This window comes from Leptopilina heterotoma, unplaced genomic scaffold, assembly GCF_015476425.1.
Source record: "Leptopilina heterotoma isolate Lh14 unplaced genomic scaffold, ASM1547642v1 Lhet_21, whole genome shotgun sequence".
Taxonomy (NCBI): domain Eukaryota; kingdom Metazoa; phylum Arthropoda; class Insecta; order Hymenoptera; family Figitidae; genus Leptopilina; species Leptopilina heterotoma.
This window is the reverse complement of record NW_025110925.1, coordinates 1519961-1542573: the sequence shown is the minus strand read 5'-3', so window position 1 is coordinate 1542573 and position 22613 is coordinate 1519961. Positions and strand designations below refer to the sequence as shown.

The window sequence follows — 22613 nt, the reverse complement described above, 5'->3', positions numbered from 1 at the left end:
TCAATCAACCCTACACAATTAATCATTTTGAACAGAAGAAAATTATTTGTTTTTCTCTCAATGCATATGTTCAATTATTTAAAGAATAGTTAAAACTATAATTTTTCGCAAGAAAAAGGTAGAAAAGTGTGTTTTTTAAATCTGATATGAAGGCAGTTATATGTATCCATTATTGAATTAACGTTGATTGGACAATGACATTAACGCTCCTTCCAAGTTGGATTATCCTGCTTGGCATTCAAACTATGGAACCAGGCATAAATCTATCGACAGCTCACAGGGGTTTTTTTTTTAAAAATTGATGATTTATTTTATGGTACAATACAAGAATTGTTTACTTCTCTGGAAGAATAATTTATAATTGAAGAAGAATTTGGCTTGAATTCCATTTTGCGCTTTATAGCAACTTACATATAGTTTCCTCTATTTTCTTGAAGCTATGGGAGTGGTGAGACGTTATTTAAAGTCTAGGAATATTAACCTTCTTTTCCAAGGTGCACTTATATAATTTGATTTTTCAAAGAGCAGTAGACATTGATTTTGCTGTACTAACGATATTTATTTACAAGACGTTTTTAAATATAAGACCTTTGCGGTATACATTACATTATAATACTAATTTAAAAAAACAAAAATTCTTATGGAGGTTTTTTGGGGTAGCTGATTACGAAATATGAAGTCCTTTTCTAAAATTTAAAATGGCGGACAAATATTGTAAAATTGATTGAATTCGCTTGAAAGTCGTTACATGGAGGTTTTCTAGGTCGATGATTACGAATCCGAAGTTCTTTTCCCAAAATTGAAAATGGCGGATCCATATTGGGGTTATTTATCAAATTCGATTACGAATTTAATGTGAGATTTACAAAATTCAAAATGGAGGATCCAATATGTCGACCAAATTTTTTAAAAGTTGCCAGATTTGTCTAAAATCTATTAGGAAGTTTTTAAAGTTACGGAAATTTGAATTTAATGTGTAATTGTAAATTATAAAAGTCGCTTTCTATCTCTTTCTTTTTGTCAATTACTGAACCATACACTACACTTTTAATTAGTTTTTTTATATTTTACAAACTATTTTGCATTTTTGAAGTCAGATATCAGATTTTAATTTTTTAAATACCTTTTTCTATTCAACCTCAAGTTACATTTCATTTAATTTTGAGTTCCTTACGAAAAGGTATGACATGTGATTTATAACATGAAGGAGTGTATAGTAATTTGCGAGGCGTCTTTTCACAACGTCAGAAACAAACTGCCACAGTGAAAATTGCACCCCAAGTACGCCACCACAAAAATCTTATTGTACAAACTTTAATACGAAAATAGCTTGTACAGAATTTTGAACATATAATTATAATTTAAGTAATTAAAACTTCTAGATTAAGGAAGGAGATCATCATTAGATGCAATTAATATGAGCGTAGAATGAGGAAAGTAGATATTCTATTAAATCAAGATATTATTTTCTTTAATATCACAGCTCAAAATCTCTATTATCTGTGGTTAACGATTGTACAATAAATGAGATTTTACTAACACACTTTTAACAAATTTTTAGTAAATTTTTTAATTTAAATTTCTAAATGTATTATTACTAAATAATTATAATAACAATAATAATTTACTGAATCCTTTAAAAAAGTTTTGAGCCAATCTAACAATTTAAAAATATAAGAAAAATATTATTAACAATAAACACCTGCCATAACTTTTAATTAAAATTAAACTATGATTTGTTTAATATGTAATTATTATTTTCTCATCAAAGTATTGAAATTGTCATTGCAAGCTAATTTATTACTAATAAACAATTAATTAACAATTATAAATTTAATTTAATTGAAAAGTTTGTCAAGTGCATACTAGTAGCATACAACAATCTGTTATAATAAATATTCTACTCTAAAATTCATTAACAATATTATAAAATACTGGCGTTAAATAAGAGCGATAAAAACTAAGTGCTCTATTTTTTTTTTGTTAGTATTAAACTTTTTGTAAATAAATAAATGAAAATATTAATTTTAAAGCAATTTCTGTACCTTCAATTTTTTCAGATGAATTTTGAAAAAAGTTTGTGATAAAAGTTTAATAGTTCATAAAGCAGCTTTAGGTAAATGTGTTGGTTACTGAATAATAATTTTACCTCAACTGCCATTTGAATAGAAAATACACGATATTTGTGTTGAAGGAAGTGAACTTTTACGCCTTATTAAACTAGCAGTTCGCATGCTATATAGATATTTAAAGAAAACATTAATTCTCTTAAAAGTAATTAATTTGAACTTTGAGCAATTAGAAATAGCAATAAAACACGTATCTATTGCTGAGTGTTATTTTTCCCTATTAATTTACAGTAAAATTATTGACCAAAAACATGTTCACTATGTAAATTTGATAATATTTAGTAAAAATATTTTGAAATTAAAAAATGTATATTATATATTGTATTTTCAAACATGGTAGGATTAGTAGTTTTTTATTAGTAATTCTCCATTTATCAGCATAATAATTATAATTTATTTTCTAGTTATTACTTTAACTATTTCATTATTTTTAAAAATATATTGTTTTATTAAAAATTTTATTTAAATATTTTCGTAGAAATCATCTTAAATTTGAAATTTTTTAAAAAGTGCATTATTATAATACTTTTATAGTACCTAAAAAATTCTCTAAAACGATGACAGACCTACAATTAAGGTCAGTTATTCAATCAACGTCTGTCAGCAGTTATAAATTCTTTAGCATTTTTGTATAATAACGTCGTAGAGTTCGAGTCAGATGTGATTAAAATGTGATGTTTATAGTGTGTAACCATTAATCATCACTCAAGAAATATGGAAAAAATTGGACATCAGTCAAACATCTGTTTTGCTAAAAAGAATCCCTGAGTCAGCGAAACCACAAGCAGCATCCTTCAAAGAAGATGAAAACTGCGATGAAAACAATAGACAATTAAAGCAAAGCGACAGGTAGCTGAGCAGCCTCATAGGCATCACCTTATCATCTTGAACTTGTTTAAGCAAACACTAATTTAAAAGTCAATTACAATTGAGTGAAGTGTTAACGATTTTCTCTCACATATTTTTTCTTCACTCTCAGGGAAAAAGTTTACTTCACTAAAACAAAGTGCTGAATTAACATACTATTTTAGTTGTTACGATAAAATATAGTTTAGTTGATTCAAATAAAAATTTATTTAATTACAATATAAGAGTTGTTTAGTTAATTAAAAAAAATATTCAATTGCAAAACTATTGATGTAGTTAAACGAATGTTTCATAAACTGTATAGCAATGCACTTATTTAGTTGACTTCACTAAAATTTCATTGTGTCAAATTCTTTTCTTAGTATTTTTAAATATCTAATATTTCTATTAATATTTCAATATTTACTTGTATCAAAAAGTTTTTATTTTAGTACCCATTTGCTTCAAAATCTGAAATTATTGGTTCAAATATATACCTAATTTATTTGAATTAACTAAGAATTATTTGAATTTAACTACTTCCACAATTTTTATTATTACTCTTTGACATGGTGAAAACCAGAAAGTCATAAGTTGTTGAAAAGGGGGGCTATTCTATAATTTCACTTCATCTCACTTTCGCTTCACATTCACTTTACTTTCACCTCATTTTCACTTTCCCTTCACTTTCATTATACTTCCATTTCACTTCAACTCTCTTTCACTTCACTTTCACTTCACTTTCACTTCACCTCATTTTCACTTTCACTTCAATTTACTTTCATATTACTTCACTTCCAGTTAAAAGTGGAGTAAAGTTAACTGGAAGTGAGGTGATGTGAAAAGTGAAGTGAAATAAAGTGAAAGTAAAGTGAAAGTGTTGTGAAATTAAAGTGAAATAATAGTGAAGTGATAATGAGGTTAAAGTAAGGTGAAGTGAAAGTGTTGTGTAATTGAAGTGAAAAAATGTGAATTGAAGTGAAATTGATGTGAAATTAAAGTGAAGTGAAAATATAGTTAAAGTGAAAGTGTTATGAAATGAAGTGAAAGTAATGTGAAATTAAAATAAAATTGAAGTAAAATTAATGTGAAGTGAAAATGAAGGGAAAATAACGTGAAGTGAAAATAAAGTTAAAGTAAGATGAAGTGAAAGTGTTGTGACATTGAAATAAAATGATGTGAAATGAAGTGAAAGTGAAGTGAAATTATGTGAAAGTGAAGTAAATGTGAAATTAAAGTGAAGTGAAAGTGAAAATAAGGTGAAATGAAAATTAAAATGAAGTGAAAGTAAGGTGAAGTGAAAGCGTTTTGAAATTGAATTGAAAGTGAGGTGAAAATAACGTGAAGTGAAAGTGTTGTGAAATGAAAGTTAAAGTAATGTGAAATGAAGTGAAAGTGACGTGAAAGTGAAAATGAGGTGAAAATAAAGTGAAGTGAAATGAGGTGAAAATATGGTGAAGTGAAAAAGAGATGAAGTGAACATCTATCGTTGGTAAAGAAGAACTTTACTTCACTTCTTCATTCATTGTTACCCACTGAAATATCACTAGAATTTGTACTACACTGAAGGACAACATTCAACATTTTTATAGGGATTTCATAAAATTACTCTCATTTTTCTTTTTTATTATTCTTATACCACAGACTGCAGGTATTTTTAGTATCAAATATTGAATAAAATCAGTAATTTAGGTATTTTTATACATTCACTTTTTTAAAGCTTCAGAAAAATTGGATATTTTTTAGGATAATTGGACCTACAACAAAGGCAAATTGAACAACCGATTACAATATAGCTGTAATTGTTTTTATTTCATAATAACAGAGATTTTGTAATTTAAAAAGAGAAACTTTTTGTCAGTCATAATTTCCATCAACTTTTTAATTTTAGAATAATTTATATCCTATTTTCCCTTTTTTTATTAAATTTTGTGGATCAATTTAAAGCAAAAATATTGAAGATTTCGGATGATTCTTATTTCAAGTTACGATCAATAAGTATTCGAATTTGTGATAAAAATTTGTTTCAAATGAAATACAAGTTCTTTGAATATACTTTTCCTGCTTCAAAACTCCTAATGTAAAACTACTTAATATATAATTAAATATAATTATATATTTAAATAATGTAAAACATTTATTTGTATAAGGGTGATTCCATGTGAAATTGGAATTCATTATTTTAAACTTATTCAAGTACGACATAAGTGTACAAAATTATATTTTCATTTGTATATGTAAATTTATATCTTATTAGAATAAATTGTCTTTTACAATAAAATACGCATTTCTGCTGAATAAACGAAAACATAGACCTTAGAAAGCATATATTGAGAGGAAAAGAACAAAAACTTCGTTTTTATCTATAATCAAAAATTTGAATTATAGAAACACGTGATTATGATTGATATTCTTCTTATGTTTAGTAATTCTAATTTCATAAGATATAAATCGTGATCTTAAGTTTGATTATATAGTTGAATTTTATTTATTTTAAAAAACTTCTACATGAATGAAAAAATAATTCTGAAAATCGAATTTTTTTATCTCGGCATATATAAATTAAGTCGTAATTAAATTAAGAATGATAAATAATACTTTATCATTTAATTATACTATTCAATATATTTTTTGAAAAAAAATTAATAATTGTACTTCAAAATATCCTCAGTAATCAATTGTTTTATATTAAGCATAGAAATAATTAAATAATTAAATTATTAACTTAAAAACTAATTAAAAATTCGTTTGATAGATTAGTGATGTACTCAAATGTGCGAAATAATATTTGTGTTTTTAAATTTTAAAAAGGAAATTTAAACCTAATTTTTAATAGAGTGAAAAAAATTCTTTTTATGCAACAAAAGCGTATTATGATCACTCTATATGCTACCTGTACCGGTTCATGCTAAGTTTTCTTCTATATACTCCAACTGATCAATAAAGTGGCCATTATTCCCCTAGGGTAATAATGAATACTTTATTGACCTGTAAGTAGCGGTCAATAAAGTACATTTTATTGCCCTAGGGTAATAATGACTTTATTTACTGCTGAAATATAGGGAGAACTTAGTACGCGCCTGTATAGGTAGATATAATATGACTGAGATGCATAAAATTTTTTATAACATTGGAATATTGAAGTTGACACCCGAAGCGAAATAAATCACAAGTTTTCTAATTTCTAAAATCTCCTATTTCAATAAAAAAACGTCATTATATTTTAACAAAATTTTTTCTTTTCCTTAAAAAACAATACTTTTTTTTAGTTACTTTTTGTAAATAAAAAATCCACGTGCCGAAAAATTTCAGACATAATCTCTTTGCGTAAAACTAACTTAAATATAAAAGAATGAAAAAATTTCTGAATGAAAAAATGTCATTCAGTCATTTATCAGAAAATTGAAGTTGTTCACTGAAAACACCGGTTTAATGAAGCCCACTCTCCCCTATATCAAATCAACCGTGCCAACGTAAAACAATTAGTCACAGACGCACAAAAAGACAGAACATAATGTCAAACGCATAAATAATTGATACTTTTTTCAAAAAAATATTGAAAATTTAAAATGGCGACCCCAAAAAATGTCCGCCATATTGGATTCGCCATTTTGAATTTTGATTTTAGATTCGTAATAAGCGACCCCGAAAACCCTTGAGTAAGAAATTTTAAGTAAAGAGTAAATTTGGAAAAATTAAATGTTGATATTTTTTCATCAATGTTCTATCTAATTATAATAATAAGTTGATAATAATTATAACCGTACCATGTAATTTCCTCTTTTTTACATAGGATCTGGTCTACTTTAAGGCGCAAGAAAAGTTGCTTTAATCGATTAAAAATAGTCCTTTCAAAATTCAATAATTTTCTACAATTTTTAACTAAATTTCATCTCTAAATCAATTATTTAAAAAAAAACTCAATTTTTTATAATAATTGTTTATTTAAAAAAGTTATTAAGGTATAGTATTTTCAAAAAATTTTAATAAAAAAATTTTTTAAATTAATTTTTAAAAAATTTAAAAAAAAAATTTTTCAAATAATTTTTTAAAGATAATAGTGTTTTAATTAAATGTACAATTAAAAAATTTCCAAATAATTGAAATTTGATAAAATCTATTAAAATTAATGGAAATTTGATAAATACATTAAAAAATCTAAGAATTTTTGAAAAATATGAAAAAAATAATAAAATTTTTAAAGAACTTTAATTTATTTAAAATAATATGAATATTTTTTTTCCAAAATTTTATTAGGTCTGAAAAATTAAAACTAAAAATATTGAAATATTTAAAATTTGAAAAAATTAGAATAGAAAAATTTTAAGAATTTCGTTTTTTGTAAAATATTTTAATATAATTTTAATATAATTTTTACAAGAAGATTTTCATTAATTTTCATTTTAAAATTTCCACTTGAAGATTTATCATTAAAATTTTTGAGAATTTAGTTATTTTAAAAATTTGCAATTAAAATTCTTCAAAAGTTGATTGTCAAAAATTGTATGAAAATACTTATAAGAAAACTATATTTTCAATTAAATTTTAAAAAATTTCAATTATTCTAAAAATTTTTAATATTATACCTATATTTTTAAAATTTTATTATCGTAAAAACTTATTAAAAATAATATAATTTTGAAACATTTGTCTATAGTTATTTTGCACATTATAAAAATCGAAATAAGTTGCATTTTATATACTAAAAATAAAAAATCGATTTAAAAATGAATTTTAGTTAAAATTTTACATTATAATTGAATATGAAAATAATTTTTAAGAAGTTATATTATATTTATAAATAATAAATTCCTTTCAAAAAATTCCATTATTTTCAAAAAAATTTTTACGAAAGAATTCAATTTTTCTTAAGGTTATAAAATAATTCAATGAAATTCAATTATATTTTCTAAATTTTTAATAAAATTCGTTATGTAATTAAATGTTTAATTTCAATTATTAACAAACACGATTTTTGTTGAAAACTTGAAAGAAATTTTTCATAAAATTCTATTATTTTTTAAATTTTTAATTAAAATTATTAAAGAAACTCAATTATTTAAAAAAAAATTTGAAAGAAATTCTTCAAAAGAATTTAATATTAAGATTATCAAAAATTTTAATAAAATTCTTGTTAAGCATCCAATTATTTTCACAAATAATAAAATTCTTCGGAGAAATTCAATTATTCTCAAATTTTTTGATAAAATTCTATTATTTTTAAAATTTTTAATTAAAATTATTAAAGAAACTCAATTATTTAAAAAAAAATTTGAAAGAAATTCTTCAAAAGAATTTAATATTAAGATTATCAAAAATTTTAATAAAATTCTTGTTAAGCATCCAATTATTTTCACAAATAATAAAATTCTTCGGAGAAATTCAATTATTCTCAAATTTTTTGATAAAATTCTTTGCAAGAATTCAATGATTTTCATTCATATTAATTTTAAAATTGAAAAAAATATTTTCAAAGAAAAATTATTAACTATTATTCTCAATATTGTAATAATGTTAACATTAAATTATAGACACATACCTTTCGAGTAAATGATGATTATTAAATTTAAAATTCCGATAAATTATATGTCAATTATAAATATTTTAATTTGGGTGAAATCATGGGCTCCTAAATTTTATAAACCTATAACCGTTGAGAAGTTTGACATTTAAAAAAAAATTAAAAATGACAATAATCCACAAAAATTAATTTTCAAAACAAACAAATTAATTAATTCAATTAATTTAATTTAATTCGAAAATATTTTCTAACTTAAAATATACAGTAATGCAGAAAATTATATATATTGGAATCCATACAGGAATCTAAGTAGGAGTTTACAAAGGAATATGTAAGGGATCATTCACATATTACGTCACAGGTCTATAAGGAACAGAAATGGGGGTAACTAGAGAAGTGTGCCAAGTGTATTATACGGTTCGCGAAAAATTTAATTTTTTTAAAACAAAAAGCCAAAGGAGGATTTCAAAGATTTTCTTTAAATTTTTATCATTTAATATCATGTAATATCACCCCAAAGGGAATTGACTTTAAATAAACATAAGTGCAGCGAAAATTTACTAGCAATGAGAAGTGAAGAAAAAGAAAATTCGACGATCCATTGGAGATTAAATTTCTAGATGGAAAAATATATTTAAAAATTCATAGGATTTATAGGATCAAACACGTTGAAATTTAAGTAACATTCGAAGACACTTTTCCTACAACTATTATTTATTACAACTAATTAACTTTATTAAATTTATTAAATTTATTAAATTTATTAATTTATAATTCTAATTATACTTTTCAGCTCTTATTTATTCTTGAAAGTTGATTAATAAATGTTTACTCATTTCCATGAAAGATTAATTTATATTCATATGAAGAGATATACATTAATTTTAATGGGTTTTTTTAAAGGTATATTTTGACTGAAACAGAAATGATAAATGTGTATGATATAGAAAATGCAAAATAGTGCAATGAAGTGGAAAAGTCTGATAAAGTTCATTCGTCATTTAGACTTGACTTAAATCGTTGTGCCTGTTTAGTTCAAGGTTTGCACTTCTAAGTTTTTAAGTTAAAACAAATACTGCCCTCAAATTTCTTCGCATAGAGTAAACTCTTTATATAAAACTGACTTTACACAACAAGATACGATACACAAGACAAAAGAAAGAAATAGATATTCAAAAATAAATTTTCTATTTTTTAATTTTTTGAAACATTTTTAATTTTTATTTTTAAGAAATATCGAAACTTTTTTATGTCAGAAATTGAAAAAAAGGAACAATTTGTTTTTTTTTTTTTTTTGTCGTGACAATCAGAGAAAAGAAGAGGAAAAGAAATGAAACTTCATAAGAATTGTGACATTATTGACAATGTTGAATTTTCTTTAAAGATTTCTTAAAGAAAGTAAACTGGTCCAGGAAGGCAAGAAGGAAGTGAGTAAGAAAGGATGAAGAATGAGTTCCGCAATTGTAAAATAAAAAGGACATGAATGCATAATATTGAAAATGTCCTACTTCTTACTGTTTTTTTTTCTATATATTGAAGGGGGAAAAATTTCAAGTCCTCTCTTTCTCTCTCTCTCTGAAAAAAAAGATGTAGAGAGAGAGTTGGTGTTGATTCACAGTGAAAGTTACACCTCACTTTAATCCCGATAAACGTGGATACCCGTTGTTTAAAAGTGGAAAGAGCAGCGCGACCCAAGCAACCCTTCAACAGGGTGACCGAGTGCGACTGACTCTGTCCAGTGGCGCTGACTAGCAACCCCTCTCTCCATTCTCTATAACCGATGTACTCGCGAGAACGGATTCACAGGCGTATACGTCAAGGAGTATGAAACCAGGGTCGCACACTTCTACTTCTTTACAAATTATGTCAATTATTTTCATTTTTATATTCATAGATGAGTATCCTAATTTCTTAATAAATAGATTTAGGAAAAAATTCAATAGACCGAATTCAATTCAAATCAGGCTGGTCCAAAAATGAATGGGGAAAAAAAGTAAAATCGGAATTTTATGGCTCTCACCCCCTAGGATTGTTCTATATCGAAAAAAAAGCCCTAATTTTTTTTTGAAAATAAAAAAAAATTACAGATCACTCAAAGCGCTCAAATTTTCCCATGAAACACTTTTTCGTAGAATTGGTATAGAATCCTTGGAAATTAATATTTTTCATTCAGAAAACTTTGTTTCTCTTCAGAAGACTTCAAAGAATAGTGCCAAATTGTTTATTTAATCATTTTTTAATATTATTTTTTACATTGCTTAAAAAACTCCATAAATTTCAAAAGTACGGAAAAATAGTTTAAAAATATTTTTTACTATTTTTATCAACGGGGGTTCGATTCTGAAAACTTTCCCACTCTTACTTTCCACTCTCACTTCCCATTCCCACTTTTCACTTCCCACTCTCAATTTCTACTTTCCACTCTCACTTCCCACCTTTCACTTTCCCTTTCCACGTTCCGCTTCCCACTCTCACTTCTCACTTCTATCTCACACTTTACTTTCCACTTTCACTTCCTACTTTCTACTCCTACTTTCCACTTTCACTTTCACTTCCTACTTTCTAATCCTACCTTCCACTTTCATTTCCTACTTTCTACTCCAACCTTCCACTTCCTACTTCCCACATTCTGTAACTTTCCCACTCTTACTTCCCACACCCACTTTGACTTCCCACATTCCACTTTCAACTCTCACTTTCCACCTTTCACTTTCTCTTTCCACCTTCCCCTTCCCACTTTGCACTCTTACTTCCTACTATCCACTTTCACTTTCCACTCTTACTTCCCACTTTCAACTCTCACTTACCACTTCCCACTTTCTACTCCCACTTTGACTTCCCACATTCCACTTTAACTTTTTATTTTTAACTCTCACTCTACTCTCACTTTTCACTCTAATTTTACACTTTTACTTCCCACTTCCACTCTCACACACCACTCACACTTTTAAATGTAAATACCTGATTAACGATTAAGAGTGTAAGGTAGAAAGTGAGAGAAGTAAATGAGACTGTAAAGAAGGTATGAAAAATGAAAGATAGAGCGTAAAAGTGAAAAGAAGAATTAAAAATTAGAAGTTATGAAGTGATGTGGAAGATAATAAGTGATAGTGGGAAGTCCAAAAATACATAATGAGGGAAGTAGGAGTAGAAAGTGCAAGGTAGGAGTAGAAAGTGGGTGTGAAAAGTGGAAGGTGAGAAGTAAAAGTGGGAAATAGAAGTAAGAAGTGGGAGTGTGAAGTGAAAGTGGAAGGTTAGAAGTGAGAGTGGAAAGTGAGAGTGAAAAGTGGAAGGTGGAAAGTGGATGTGGGAAGTGAGACTGGAAGGTGGGAGTAGGAAATTGAAGGTGGGAAGTGAGAGTGTGAGTGGGAAGTAAAAGTAGGAAATAGAAGTAAGAAGTTGGAGTGTGAAGCAGGGTTGCCACAGGTCAAGGAAATCAGGGAATTCAGGGAAAAGTCAGGGAAAGTCAAATTGGTCAGGAAAGTCAGGGATTTTTACTAAAAGTACTGGAAAAAATTGAAATTTGGAGAAGTTACAAATGAATTGCAGAAACTCAATTATTTTCAAAAGAAATCAAATTCTTTGCAAAAATTCAATTATGTTCAAAAATTAAAAAAAATTCTCGTCAAAATTCAATTATCTTTAAAAATAATAAAATTCTTCTCCAAATTTCAATTATTTTCAAAAATTTTAATAAAATTCTTTGCAAAAATTTCAATTATTTTCAAAAAATTTTTCTCAATTTAATGATTTTCAATATCTACAGTTTTAATAAAATTTTTCAAAAAATTAAATTATTTCAAAAAAAAAATTTTTGATAAAATTCTAAGCAAACTTCGCAATAATTCAATTATTTTTATAAATAATAACATTTTTTACAAAAATTCAATTACTTTTATGAATAATAAAATTCATCATAGAATTTCAATTACTTTTAATACAATTTTCATTAAATTCCTCGAAAAATTTAATTATTCTTCAAAATTTGATTAGAATTTCTCGAAAAAATTCAAATTTGTTGATAAAATTCTTTATGATAATTTAGTTTCGAGAAACATTTATTTATTCAATAAATTATATATTTTTGTATTTAAATAATTGAATTCTTGTAGAATTTTCCAATAAAAATTGATTTGAAAATGAATATTAGTTAAAAATTTTAGATAATAATTGAATATTAAAAGCATTATAGCATGAATTTTTAAAAATACATCATTGAATTCTTTTGAAGAATTTTAACAAAATTTTTGAAAATAGTGACATTTTTCGAAGAATTTACTTAAAATTATATTAAAAATAATTGAAATCCTGTGAAGAATTTTATTAATTTATGAAAAAAATTGAATTCTTGCAATGAATTTTTTCAAAATCTTTTTTAAATAATTGAAATAATGTAAAGAATCTTATTATTTATGAAAATAATTGAATTCCTGCATCGAATTTTATTACATTTTTTTAAATAATTGAATTCTTTTGAGAACTTTTATTAAAAAAGTAGATTGTGAAAATATTTGAATTTCAAGGAAGAATTTCATTATATACGTGAAATGTAATTAAATTCTTACAAAAAATTTAAGAGAATAATTCCATTTTTCTTGGAATTTACTTTAAATTGTATTATAAATAATTGAAATCCTCAAAAAAATTTTATAATTTATGAAAATAATGGAATTCTTACAACGAATTTTATCAATTTTTTTTAAATAATTGAATTCATGTGAAAAATTGTATTACCTGTAAAAATAATAGAATTTATGCAACGAATTTTATTAAATTTTATTTAAATAAATATATTCTTTTAAAAACTTGTATTAAAAATGTAAATTTTGAAAATTTTTGAATTTCAGCGAAGAATTTTATTATTTGTGAAATGTAATTATAATTCTTGCAAAAATTTTTTGAAGATAATTTCATTTTTCGAGAAATTTATTTAAAATTTTATTAAAAATAATTGAAACCATATGAAGAATTTTATTATTTATGAAAATAATTGAATTTTTCTTTTTGAAAAATTTTATGGAAATTAAAATTTTTATAAAACATGAAGATATCAATCACTCCGAGTCTTCGACTCGGAGTAATTGATATCTTCATGTTTTATAATAATATTCTTATAAGTTGTTTAATTTTAAAAATGTTTGAATTTAAATGTTTTGAAGAATTTTAATTCCTATGGGAAAATAATAATTAAATACTTATTTAAAAATTTAGTTATTGATGTTTGCGAATAATTTTACAATTTAAGAAATTCGTTAGTAAATGTAATAGAATGTTTTTTTTGAGTATCTAATAATTTTTAGAGTGAATCAGAATATTCTTTATGGGCAGGGAAAAAGTGAAAATTTTGTCTGGAAATCAGGGAAAAGTCAGGGAAAAATAAAATTAAATATTTGTGGCAACCCTGGTGAAGTGAGACTGGAAAGTGGAAGGTTGAAAGTGGGAGTGGAAAGCAAAAGTGAGAAGTGAGAGTGGGTAGTTAGAGTGGAAATTGTAAGGTGGGAAGTGAGAGTGGAAAGTGGGTGTGGGATAGTTTCAGAATCGACTCCCAGGGTTGCCACAAAAATTTAATTTGGTTTTTCCCTGACTTTTCCCTGATTTACAGACAAAATTTTCACTTTTTCTCTGACCCTAAAGAATATTCTCATTCACTCTAAAAATGATTAGAAACTCAAAAAAATGTTCTATTACATTTAAATATTTATGAATTTCCTTAATTGAGGCCTTGGATCCAATAACTCGCTCGACGCTCGGAGGAACGCGCAACTGCCAGTATCAGTGAGCAGTGAGCGCCTCTGGGCCACTCACTGCTACCCGACTGGTATTAGCGCGTGCCTTCGAGCGTCGAGCGAGTTATTGGATCCAAGGCCTCAATTGTAAAATTATTCAAAAACACCAATAATTTCTTTTTTAAATATATGGGGCATTCCAGGCCAAATCGGAAATTATTTTTCTTTTGCATCTCAAATTTTTTTTGAACATTTTTTTCTTTTAGTACTCTTTGAAATGAGCTACCTTGATTTTTTTTCAAATTTCTTCATAAAGCGGTTCAGGAGATACAGATTTTTGAAAAATGACATTTTTTACGTAAATATTTTTTTTAAATGCTTATAACTCGGTCAAAAATTGATCAAATTGGACGTTCTTATAATAAAAAGTTATTTTTTCACGCGTAGTTTTTAATAAAAATATTTTAAAATAATTTACGATAAGATTTAAAAATTTTTAAAATAAAATTTTATTCTTAATAATGTATGTATCAATCAATTTTTTTCAAAATTTTTTGTAAGAAACTAGAACTAAATTATAAATTTTTAAGCCTTGTCCGATCGTGGGCAAACGATGGGATCTATTTATTTAAAAATTTTTAATTTTTATATACACGCAGTGAAAACAGTAAGCTTAACTTGTCATTTGACCAAATCACAATTTTACACAGAAAGAAGGTTAAGTTTGGAGAGTCTCAGTCTAAAAACACATTTGCTGTGAAAAGTTTGTGTGATTTTGTCAAATGGCAAGTTAGTCATTTGGTCACCACTGCGTATATAAAAATTAAAAATTTTTATATAAATAGATCCCATCGTTTGTCTACGATCGGACAAGGCTTAAAAATTGTTAATTTAGTGCTAGTTTCTTACAAAAAATTTTGAAAAAAATTGATTGATTTTTTTTTTTTTTTGATTGTTAAAAATGAAATTTTATTTTAAAAATTTTAAAATCTTATCGTAAATTATTTAAAATTTTTTAAAAAATATTTTTATTAAAAACTACGCGTGAAAACAAAACTTTTCATTATGAAAACGTCCAATTTGATCAATTTTTGACCGAGTTATAAGCATTTAAAAAAAATATTTACGTAAAAAACGTCATTTTTCAAAAATCTGTATCTCCTGAACCGCTTTATGAAGAAATTTGAAAAAAATCAAGGTAGCTCATTTCAAAGAGTACTAAAAGAAAAAAAAATGTTTTCCATTGGAATTATGATTTTCAAAAATTCCATATTCAAACATTTTGAAATTTAATAATTGATAAAAATATTTTTATAAAACATGAAGATAGCGACTGCTCCGAGTCGAAGACTCGGAGTGATTGATTTCTTCATGTTTTATAATAATTAAAGATTTTTGAATAAAATTCTTCTTTAAATCAATTATTTTTATAAAATTTTAAACAAAATTCTGTTAAGAATTTTCAAATTCATTTGTTTACAATTCAATTTTACGAAATTTCAATTTATCGGAAATTCTTCAATGAAATATACATTTGAAAATAAAAACTTTTAATAATTTCGATTAAACTTTATGAAAAAAATTAGTTCCATATAGAATTGTTAATTAAGTATGAAAAATACAAATTTCCAAAGATTTTAATTTGAAACTTTTACCGAAATTCAATTATTTCTAAAAATTGCAATAATTAGTATAACTTCTCCAAAATTCAATTATTATCTAAAACTTTTAGTGAAATTAATTTTTAAATCAATTTTTATTAAAAAATTCTACGAGAATTCAATTATTTTAATAAAAACAGATAATTTATTTGAATAATTGAATATTTATTAAAATTGAAATCTTGTACATAATTTTTTCAACTTAAAAAAATTGAATTCTTTCGACGAATTTTAATAAAATTTTTAAGAATAATTACATTTTTCGAGAAAATTCGATTAAAATTGTATATTAAAAAGTAATTGAAATTCTATCAAAATTGCTTTTAAATAATTGAATTCTTTTGGGAAATTTTATTAAAATAATAAATATACAAATTATTAAATTAAGAAAAATTTTTGAAAATAATTGTTGCAATGATTTTATTAAAATTTTTGAAAATAATTGAATTCTTGTTATGAATTTTATTAAAATTCCTAAAAATAATTGAATTTTGTCGAAAAATTTTGCTATTCATTTATATAAAGATAATTGAAATCTTGACAACATAATTTTTTTATGATTTTTAGAAAGTAATTGAATTTCTGCGAATAATTTTATTAATTTTGATATTAATTGGATTCTTGTGATGAATATCATTTTATTGGGGCCATTCGTAAGTATTACGTAATCATATTTTTGAGGTTTTTAGACCTCCCCCCCCTTATCCCCTATCGTAATAAGTTTTAAAGAAAACCAATAACTTTTTGAAAATATCGTCTGCCTTATTAGATCCGCCATTTTGAATTTTGAAAATTATTATCAAATTCGAGTTCAGCTATCTCAAAAACATTTGTATATCTTGCAAAAATAAAAATAATTCATGTTTATGCTTTCTTACCAATTGAGTATTTTTCTTCACTTTCTTGCAAAGAATAAACTTAAAATGTCGGATCCAAGATGTCGGACCTACAAAATTCATAATTCGTTGGATTTACGCAAAAATCGTTACACTGGGAATATTTTTGTAAAAAATCATATTTATTTTTTCATTGCACATGATCGAAATAAATTCAAATTAGTCTAAGTATGGCCACCAGACAAATAATAATGCATAATGCAATTTATTTAAATTGTTATCAACAATGTATATTAATAAATACATAACTTTGGTCCTTCTTCATTAAAAAAAATTGTTTTTTTTTGCAGACAAATTTCAAAGAAAGTAATGATTATTAGATATTAAGAGAATTAAGGACGGTGTAAGAATTTTATCTGAATACATTTATTTCCTATCTTACACTGTTCTCACAACTATTAATCGTACTTAATATAAAGATTTTGTCGTGACAATTAATCAAATATGGTCACAATGCATTATAACTTTAAGATTTTAATGTAAGAAAAAATATTCATTAATTCAAATAAAATTTAGAAAATAATTTTTGCTACCGGGATGTAACAGTATTTAGAGCAAAAACAATTATTTTCCTTTAACATTACATAGTGTATCCGTAATTTAATCATAATGTCAAACAAAGTGGTCAAACCCAACTATTTGACTTACACAAAAATAAGTAATTAATTATTGAAAAAAGATAATATTGCATTTTTTAAGTTATTAAAAGCAGATACAATTTTTTCTACAACTGTATCCCACCAACTTAGATCAGACTCCTTTAACATATTTATATCATCATTTGTCATTTGTAGTGTTTTATTTACATCTTCATGTTTTTTCAAAGTTTCAAGGTGTTCCTTCTCAGTTATATCGCCCAATTTTACATCAGCGAAGGAAATCGCTGTTTTTAATTTCAAACTTGCGGAGAATATTACAGAATCAATAGTGAACTTCAGTGGTTTACTTATTGTTATATTTAACATATTTTCAACAGATTGTAGTAGTCTAATATTTTTATGGAATTTTTGCTTGTCGAATGTGTCGTCAGCCATTGAAGATAGTATTTGAGCCATTTGGGGTAAATTATTATCATTAGAAAAAGTTTTTAAAAGCATTTGTTGCATTTCTAATAATTTATATTTGGTACAGTTTATTTTAATTGTATCGACGGCAGTATCTAAATTTTTCATTTCCATATTTATTAGTGACTTCAGCATTCTTTCTAACTGCAGAACCATAAGATCTAACTCTATTAGCTCTTCTGATTTAAACAGTTGAAGCATAGAAGAAGCTGAAATACTAGGACGTACACCCTGAAGGAAACTGCTTTCTATAAATTTAGAGTTATTGAGTGTCGAAAAAATATCAACACCGAGATCATTATTAACAATACCTAGTTTTGAATTTCTCATAAATAGGGCAATACGGTCATTATTATATAAAATGAATGTTGTAAAATTTTTCATAACCTCAGACTCTCTAAGTCCACTGTCAAGTAATAAATAATTTGCCAAATGATAATCTACGTATTCTTTATCAATTAATTCACCATTACTAGCTAATTGACGTACCTTTGTAAAAACTACTGATGTACTTTCGAAATAGTTTTTAAAATTATTCCCGAAAAGATTTTCAATTGAATTTAAAAGTGAAGAAAAGTCGTTAATATTATCTTGTTCAATGTCGTGAATGTCGACAACTAAAACTATTTTTAGAGATTTAACTTTTTTCACCAACTGGTAGAAATAAAAAGAGTTCGTGATGTCTTGCACTGGTCCTCGATTATCTTTAAACCCAGGTATATCCCAGAGAGTCAAATTTGGTAATTTCTGCGATGTCCACTTACTAGGGATTTTAGTTGTTGACAGTGATCCAATACCAATTTCCGGTCCTATGGATGTATTTTCTGCTTTTATCAATTCTATTGGAGAATAATGTGAAAGTCTTACACCTTTCAATCGATTGCCCATTAAATAATTAATTAGTGTACTTCTTCCAGCTCTTGGATTGCCAAAGAAAATTGCCGAATTTTCATTTATAATTTGATTGTTCATATAATTTTCCGCGTTGAAAAGTGAAGCATTTAAATCCATTAAACGCATTTCTTCGCCCATGTAAATGTTGCCATTGACTAGCAAATTTAGAATGCAGATTATTGCAAGTCTAAGCATGGTTGATCAGTGATGTTCTTTATCGAAAGAAAAAAAAAATGATCGTCTGTTGTTAGAAATTATTCCTGAAAAAACAAATTTTTTAAAATCAGAAGAATTTTTTATTTTCTTGAGGCTGATAATATACAAGTCAATTACTTTTAATTTTATATTATTCAATTTTTTGTTTTACAATAAAGTAAATTGTATGGGCAACGACTATACTCAATTTTTCCAAAATATTTTACTTTTCTATTCAATTTTATTAATTTTCTGAAATATATGGGAAGAGTCTGACAAAGTATATGGACAACGGCTGAAATCAATTTTTGGGAATTTTTTTTAACTTTTCTATCAAAATTTAAAAGTTTTCGAAATATGGGTCTTTAGGAAGCATTCTTTGCCAGACTACTCTCTTCCTTTGTAAAATGAAATTTTTTTTTATAAAAATTAAAACATTTCAGAAAAATTAATTCTAACCGTTGCCAGTCACATAAATAGACAAAATGCTACAAAAAATTTTGGAAATTCAATTTCTCGTAATATTGATTTTTGCTTTTAATAATATGTTAATTAGATCTATGTTCTTCATTAAAGTTACAAATACATTTATATACACTTCTTTATAGTTTAAATATATTACCATGGAGAAAGTATATACACTTATACAGTGTTGATGTCAATCGAATATGGCTGTTTTACAGAAGATAAATTTAATTATACTTTTTCTTGTCTTATTATAATTATACTAAACCAAAATCTTCAAGTCAAATGCGCCTCTGGAAAAGTCTGTTGAATTTTATAAATTATTACATTTAAATAAACCTTGAACATTATGTGCTTTTCACCAATAAGAAAGTTGTAGATAAATCAATAAGAATATAAATTTTTGTTTATTTAATATTACTTTTTATTAGATTATAAAATTATAAATTTTAATTACTAAACATTTATATAAGTGGAAGATTATATATTTGGCAGTACTATCATTGGTTCAATTCAAGTTATTTATATGTTTTTTATGTACATAAGCAGATAGTGTAATTCTTCTAATATATTGGTTAATCTCTGAAATTTTAATTTTTTTATTTTTATCGTATTTTCTACCTCAGAGACACCTAAAGGTGTCAACTATTATTTGACATATTTGTGTATTTACATATTTTTACATACCTTTTTATTTACATAATTAGGTACATATTTGCGTATTTACATATTTGTAAATATAAAAAAAATGTGAACTACGCTTTAACTATCCGTACACCGAAATTTTTTTTTCAATTTTAGAGGATTCCTCTTCTTTTGTAGCATTTTTTCCATGATTTTTTTCCTCTTACATATATGGGCACAAAAGTTTTTCTTTCTAATTGAGAGGATTTTCGTCTTTTATATTTTTATTAAATTTCACTTTTTAAACAGTCCCCATAAGGACCCTTTAAATTGTCGTTACCCAAGGTCAACATTTAGGTCAAATTTGACGTTACGTTACGTTGGAATTTAGAACCCCTTTACCTTTTTTTTGATAGAAGGTCCAAAATAGTCGTTCGTTACGATACATCAAAATTGAGGTTAAATTTTACCTATTTTTTGACCTGTAAGGAAAGTGTGTCGTTTAAATACAACAGATTTTGATTTACAGATAAGATGATGTAAATTTACTTCAATTTTTACGGGTTAAGGTTAACGGTTAAAGTTATACAGAGAAATTTATCTCAAATATAAGTGCGTATAATCTTTATCTACGCAGTAAAGTTTTTACGTTGTGAAGTTACGTCAAAAATTAGATTAGATTTGAACCTACCTTCAAAGTTATTCAAAGTATACTTCATAATACAAAGAACTAATCTTAATATTAACTTTTAGTCAATAAAGTTTTAAACTGAAATCTATTTTTAAAAAATTTGATTAAAATTGAGCATTTAACGGTGTTGCGCAATTGCAGACAGTGCGCCTTTTAAAAATGACTGCTTTAACGTAAATGTAATTTCAAAAGGATTTTTCTCCCAATTTGGACAGTTTATGCAAAATTGGGAAAAAGACAGATATCCTAAATTTTTGTTTTTTCATTTGCTCACAAGAAATTGAAAATCCAAGATAATACACGACGTCAGAAAGTAAAATTAGAAAATTTGATGTGCCAAATTATGGAGCACTCACAGCTCTGCCTGCCTGCGCAGGCAGTAATTGGAGTAAGAGAGAAAGTCAATTAGAGTGAAAGAGACAGTAAATTCAAATTTGTATTGCTGCCTCCTAGCTGTGAGTGCGCCTTTAGGTGCTGATTACGAATCTGAAGTCCGATTTTAAAAATTCAAAATGGCGAATTCAATGTGGCCGACAACTTTTTAAAATATAGTGATAAATGAATGTATAATGTATTCATAAATATATTCTATGGATTCGTATAAATTATACCAAATTTTATACTAATCCATAGAATATTTTAAAAAGTTGTCCGCCATTTTGAATTTTTAAAATCGGACTTCAGATTCGTAATCAGCGACCCCAAAAACCCCCGAGTACCGAGTTTCGTCAAATTTAAATGAATAGAATAATGTGTGCATCTAAGGATCAAATAACGTCACTTTTTCGCCATTTTGAGGCCGCCATCTTGAAATTGAAAGTTTTGTTGTTCATAGTTTGATAGTCCAACTATTTTATCCACCATACCCCCTAGAACCCATTGACGGAAAATTATCTGATCTTTAAATGTTTAAAATATTTCGTTGAAATCAAGTTAAAAATAATTTTTGACATTTGGGCATTAATGGGTTAAAGAAACTTTCTGTTAAATGATTTGAAAAAAATGGTGGCTTTGTTTAAAAATGTTCCTTAGTAACATTAAGGTAGTTCTCCGGCTGCTACTCTTAAAAAAATTGATTTTCGATAGATTTTCTTTAAATTTTGAGAAAATGTTTCTTCGGATAAAAATTTCAAAATCCTTTGCAATGCTAAATTTTGAGTTACTCAAGTTCAAACTTTAACTTTTAAATGCGATTATGTTAAAAATAAAAAATGTCAACCACAATATCTCGTTTTTTGACATGGCAAAGGGTTTTGAAATTTTTACCACATTTAAAGGGTAGCCGAAGAAACATTTTCTCAAAATTTGAAGAAAATCTATCGAAAATCAATTTTTTAAGAGTTGCAGTCGGAGAAATATACCTGAAAGTACTATCCTAAAACATGTTTTAAGAAATATGAAAAAGAAAATAGTTATAGCAATTTTTATAAACTTGTCAACCGATTTAAAAAAAATCATAGACCATTCGATTCGTTATCTATAAAAACTAGACAATAAACTTCAGTACTTAATAAATAATATTTCACTTGATTAATCATTAGATATTTATGCATTTTTTTGTTATTTTTATTTACAGTACAAAAGTTGATGCATGTGGAATAACGATTTTAAAAATTTTGGAATAAGTCAATATGTCAATTGATTCTTTTTAAAAATCAAATGCTACAGAATATTAGAACAACTGCATAATATTATTTATTACTAATAAAATTATGTAATTGCAAATTATTAAAATTTTTAATTTGTAACCCACATATCAAGTTTAGTCGAACATTTGACTATATGTATAGCGTTAACATAATATCAGATAGTGGGAAGCGCCTTAAGACTTACAGTTTGCACTATGAATTTCTTTCCTTCAGTTTATGTGCAGGTTGAAATAGTTAAAACCTGTTTAGTGC

The 22613-nt window shown here is 25.6% G+C and overlaps 2 protein-coding genes across 8 annotated transcripts in view; both read right to left on the bottom strand.

Moving 5' to 3' along the window:
• LOC122501477 (potassium voltage-gated channel protein eag) overlaps nucleotides 1-10202 on the bottom strand; it is a 97453-nt gene extending 87251 nt beyond the window's left edge. For all 7 annotated transcript variants that reach the window (XM_043610973.1, XM_043610975.1, XM_043610974.1 and 4 more), the window contains exon 1: nucleotides 10012-10202. The gene's annotated coding sequence lies outside the window, so the exon portion shown is untranslated. The remainder of the gene's footprint in view (nucleotides 1-10011) is intronic.
• A 7100-nt stretch (nucleotides 10203-17302) lies between these two features.
• Nucleotides 17303-20525, bottom strand: LOC122501480. Its single transcript, XM_043610982.1, has 2 exons — nucleotides 20424-20525; nucleotides 17303-18997 (listed from the first exon to the last, which is right to left on the bottom strand). The coding sequence occupies exon 2, from the start codon at nucleotides 18930-18932 to the stop codon at nucleotides 17442-17444; it is 1491 nt and encodes a 496-aa protein (XP_043466917.1). The 5' UTR covers nucleotides 18933-18997; nucleotides 20424-20525; the 3' UTR covers nucleotides 17303-17441.
• Nucleotides 20526-22613: the final 2088 nt, after the last annotated feature.

Excerpts from the sequence above, each read along its gene's own strand:
- LOC122501480 (XM_043610982.1), bottom strand. The coding sequence starts at position 18,932 with ATGCTTAGACTTGCAATAATCTGCATTCTAAATTTGCTAGTCAATGGC.